General features: G+C 54.2%; 1 protein-coding gene across 1 annotated transcript in view; it reads right to left on the bottom strand.

The window, feature by feature from the left end:
• Nucleotides 1-4,261, bottom strand: part of plekho2 (pleckstrin homology domain containing O2) — a 23,633-nt gene extending 19,372 nt beyond the window's left edge. The window contains exon 1 of the mRNA XM_015400819.1: nt 3,962-4,261. Coding sequence (XP_015256305.1) covers nt 3,962-3,970 — 9 coding nt within the window. The 5' untranslated portion in view covers nt 3,971-4,261. The remainder of the gene's footprint in view (nt 1-3,961) is intronic.
• Nucleotides 4,262-4,991: the final 730 nt, after the last annotated feature.

Genomic DNA, 4,991 nt, shown 5'->3' with positions numbered 1-4,991 from the left:
TACTTGATGTGTTAACGGGTCGGGTTGCGGGTTAAATATCAACGGGTCGGGTTCGGATTTGAATTGAAGATATCCGCGGGTGAAGGGTCGGGTCAAACTGACCGACTCTGGATGCTGTTCATATGAGCTGAATACCCTCCTGGAAGCTCAGTTTGATGAGAGCTTGGGGGGGCGGGGGGTTGCTGCTTCTGTTGCTCCTTCCGTTTAACTCTGGCCTCTTTCACATCATTCCCTCATTTTATCAGAATCTTCATTCCCAGAAACTGGAAGCAGGGTCCCACACACGCTCTCATTGTCTCACGGAGGCTGATCCTCAGAGAGGCTAATTGTTTTCTGCTCTGTTGGCAAGCAGGGCCGACACGTCAGTGCCTGCACTCTGGGTCACATGAAGGCAGAGGAGCATTCATCCAGGGTCCCGCTGGGGGTCTGGGGTCAAAGGTCCATGAGAGCAGAGGATTCATCATGTTCCGTTTCAAAGTGAGACACAGGAAGCAGAAAACACCTCCAACCTGTGTTCCTCTTCTCGGTACTGAAAAACTGTCACTACTTCCTTTCTGTGATGGTTTCAGTTCAGGCTCAGTGTGAGGTGTCCCGGCCTTTAAAGCAGCAGTTATTCAAAATGGCCCATCGCCAGCCGAATGGCAGCCCTCTACCCTCCAATAATTTAGTACAAACATTTATGTTTAAAAAGGAATTGTAGGGGACCAGGGACCATCCAGGGACCATCCATGGAACAGCCAGGGATCAGCCAAGGACCAGCCAAGGACAAGCCAGAGACCAGCCAAGGACCAGCCAGGGACCAGCCAGGGACCTGCCACGGACCAGCCAGGGACAAGCCAGGGACCAGCCAAGGACCAGCCAGGGACCAGCCAGGGACAAGCCAGGGACCAGCCAAGGACCAGCCAGGGACCAGCCAGGGACCTGCCACGGACCAGCCAGGGACAAGCCAGAGACTAGCCAAGGACCAGCCAGGGACCAGCCAGGGACCTGCCACGGACCAGCCAGGGACAAGCCAGGGACCAGCCAAGGACCAGCCAGGGACCAGCCAAGGACCAGCCACGGACAACCCAGGGACCAGCCAGGGACCAGCCACGGACCAGCCAGAGACCAGCCAAGGACCAGCCAAGGACCAGCCAGGGACAAGCCAGGGAACAGCCAAGGACCAACAGGCCAGGAACCCGCCAAGGCAGCCAGGGAACAGCCAGGGACCACCCAAGGACCAGCCATGGACCAGCCAAGGACAATCCAGGGACCAGCCAAGGACCAGCCAGGGACCAGCCAGGGAACAGCCAGGGAACAGCCAAGGACCAGCCAGGGACCAGCCAGGGAACTGCCAAGGACCAGCCAGGGACCAGTCAAGGACACGCCAGGGACCAGCCAAGGACAAGCCAGGGACCAGCCAAGGACCAGCCAGGGACCAGCCAGTGAACAGCCAGGGACCAGCCAAGGACCAGCCAGGGACAAGCCAGGGACCAGCCAAGGACCATCCAAGGATNCAGGGACCAGCCAAGGACCATCCAAGGATGCAGCCAGGGACCAGCCAGGAACCAGCCAGGGACAAGCCAGGGACCAGCCAAGGACCATCCAAGGACCATCCAAGGACCAGCCAGGGACAAGCCAGGGACCAGCCAGGGACTAGCCAGCGACTAGCCAAGGATCAGCCAGGGACCAGCCAGGGACTAGCCAGGGACTGGCCAAGGATCAGCCAGGGACCAGCCAGGGACTAGCCAGGGACCAGCCACAGACCAGCCAGGGACCAGCCAGGGACCAGCCAAGGACCAGCCATGGACAAGCCTGGGACCAGCCAAGGACCAGCCAGGGACAAGCCAGGGACCAGCCAAGGACCATCCAAGGACCAGCCAGGGACCAGCCAGGAACCAGCCAGGGACAAGCCAGGGACCAGCCAAGGACCATCCAAGGACCATCCAAGGACCAGCCAGGGACCACCCAAGGACCATCCAAGGACCAGCCAGGGACCAGCCAAGGACAAGCCAGGGACCAGCCAAGGACCAGCCAGGGAATAGCCAAGGACCAGCCAGAAACCAGCCAGGGACCACCCAAGAACCATCCAAGGACCAGCCAAGGACCAGTCAGGGACAAGCCAGGGACCAGCCAAGGACCATCCAAGGACCATCCAAGGACCAGCCAGGGACAAGCCAGGGACCAGCCAGGAACCAGCTAGGGACAAGCCAGGGACCAGCCAGGGACCAGCCAGGGACTAGCCAAGGACCAGCCAGGGACCAGCCAGGGACTAGCCAGGGACTAGCCACAGACCAGCCAAGGACCATCCAGGGACCATCCAGGGAACAGCCAGGGACAAGCCAGGGACCAGCCAGGGACCAGCCAAGGACCATCCAAGGACCATCCAAGGACCAGCCAGGGACAAGCCAGGGACCAGCCAGGAACCAGCCAGGGACTAGCCAGGGACCAGCCAAGGACCATCCAAGGACCAGCCAGGGACTAGCCAGGGACCATCCAGGGACCATCCAGGGAACAGCCAGGAAAGTGGGGAAATTTTGAATGGCTCCTACTGTAACTAGGCCTTTGGTTCCGATGGTTCAAAGCAGGCCCACATCCTCAGCAGAACCTTGGATCATCTTTTCTGCTTTGATGCCATCGGTCCAACAATTCTTGGAATTTCTTCAAATGGTTCTGGTTCTGCTGGCAGTGATGCCTTGCAGGTTCAGATGGATTCTGCTCCGCTCTTCACCCCCCCCATCAACAAAGTGACTGAGGCTGAGTTCAGCGTTCCCTCCGTTCCTCATCTCTCCCACAGCTGCTATAACCTCCAGCTGCTGAACGTTCAAATTACACCCTCAGGTAAAAAGGTTTTCAGTGTCAGCGAGATCCGACCAGATGGGATGGAAAAGAATCGGTTCCTATACCAGAGAACTGGAATCAAATCGGTACTTAAAACCTGAACCAGAACCGGTGCTGGTTCCTTTTTCTGAGGAGGAACCCAGAGCTCCTCGCCGATCTGTGGGAGACCTTTCTAGAACCGCCATCTGGGAGGTTTCCCATTTCTCCAAGCAACTGATCAAAGTTTTTAAGCAAACGTCAACAATGTAGACCAGGGGTTCCCAAAGTGGGGGTGGAGGCCCCCTGTGGGGCCCAGAGGCCCCAGATAGAGGTTAGCTTTAATTATGACTGCCGTATTAAATAGAAATATATATCACTGATTTCTATATCTCCAATTTAATCATTAAGCATCCTGTTAACTTTTAAAAATAAATGATATACTGTATGAAATGTCATTTTAAGAACAGGCTGTTGCATATTTAGGGGGAAACAGTTTGTTGTTCCAGGTGGAGCTCAAACTGCTGAAAGAGCTGATGAAATATTTATTGATTCAAATATTTAAAAGGATATTAAAGCCTCCAAATATGAGCATATAAAGGAATAAGAAGAGCAGAGATGCTCAGTGGAAGAGCAGCATCATTTCCTTTCAGCTGCAGATTCTGGAGGTTCTGGTTCTGTTCTGGTTCTGTTCGCCTCACGCTGTTTATCAACCCGCTGCTTTCTGCTGAACTTCCCGTTTTGAACCTTTTGCTTCCTCATAATTTCAGCTTGTTGCTGTTTTCCAGTAGCTCATCCGAACCGGACCAGGAACCCGAACAACTGGTTCTGCTGGTACCGGAACCCCGAACTTTATGAACAAACCGATCAAACTCTGCGCGGTTTATCTCAGATTAGCTGTAATCTAGGAAGTCTAATCGGAGGACATCGGTTCTGGACCCGCTTTTAACTGTATAAATGGGCTGAGGTTCTGCTGTGGTTCTGGGAGTTCTGCAGGTGGAATCTCTGCGGGTCGGATGGTTCCGATCGCGTCTCTGGGCCCAAACTTTACGCCCCTCCGTCTGCAGGAGTTCATGCTTTCTGCCTAACTTCCCTCAAGCTCGACATGTCTGCCAGCGGTACCAGGAATGGACCGGACCGGGCCGGGCCGGGCTCAGCTACTCACCTCATCCATGGTCCGTTAGACGGCGGCGGAGCGGCCCGCTGGCCCCTCGGGGGAAACGCGTGTGCAGCCTGCGGAGAGCCGCCTGCACATTCCCCGCAGCAGATCAGGAACAGAGCCGCGGACCTGACACCAAAGGTCGCGTCGTTTTCCTCTTTCGCCTCACAGAAAAACGAAAAGTTAGAAGAGAGAAGTTTGGTTTCCGGCTCAGGTCCCTTTTTACACCCATCGAGCAGTGAGGAGGAGCATGAGGGCGCGAGCTGCCTGCTGGCTGTCACAGCATCCCACCTCATATAGGTGTGGTTTAACTTTGAAACCCGGACTTTAAGGTCCTGCTGGAACTTCAGCTTCAGCAGCTTTTCCTCCTCTATTTGTCTCCATCTATCTTCCCTGCCCACCCCTGGAGCATGATGCTGCCACCACCATGTTTGGCAGTGGGGAGGGTGTGTTGAGAGGGATGTTCTGCATAATATTAATACATAGAACCAACAACACAGACATTCAAAGGGTTCATTTTGAGAGAATCTCAGGAAAAACAATAATCTTTCAGGTCAGTTTATTTCTATATCCAGAACACATTGTCATGACTCTCTACTTTTTTGGTTCTGTAAGTTTTTTCTTTTTTTCTTTTTTCAGTTTTCAGTTATACTTTAATTCATGTCAGGACTCCTGTCTTTGTGTTTGTCTCCCTTCCTCCACCAGGAGGCGCCTGGTTCTGGTCCACCTCCTCACACACCTGCTGATGGTTTCCTCGTTAACAGAGCGCTCTTAAGCTGCTGACTGTCACTACCTCAACACCAGAGTGTTTGCCAGTTTTGGGTACTCTAGCCAAGCTGAGTTTTGCTTAGTCAAACTGAGTTCTTGTCAACCTGAGTTTTAACATTGTTTTTTGTCTTTGCCTCTCGGCAGGAAGTCATCCTGCAAACTGGATTTTTCTGACCTTCTCTCCCTGGAAGGATCAACAGAGCTTCAAGCTGAGCTGGGGTTACAAACAGGAGGTTTGGATCCACTTTCCCCAAGAGATCGTTTGAGC

The sequence above is a fragment of the Cyprinodon variegatus genome, unplaced genomic scaffold, assembly GCF_000732505.1.
Source record: "Cyprinodon variegatus isolate N-32 unplaced genomic scaffold, C_variegatus-1.0 Scaffold1149, whole genome shotgun sequence".
Taxonomy (NCBI): Eukaryota; Metazoa; Chordata; class Actinopteri; order Cyprinodontiformes; family Cyprinodontidae; genus Cyprinodon; species Cyprinodon variegatus.
The sequence above is the reverse complement of the archived record's forward strand: the minus strand, read 5'-3'. Positions and strand labels throughout refer to the sequence as shown.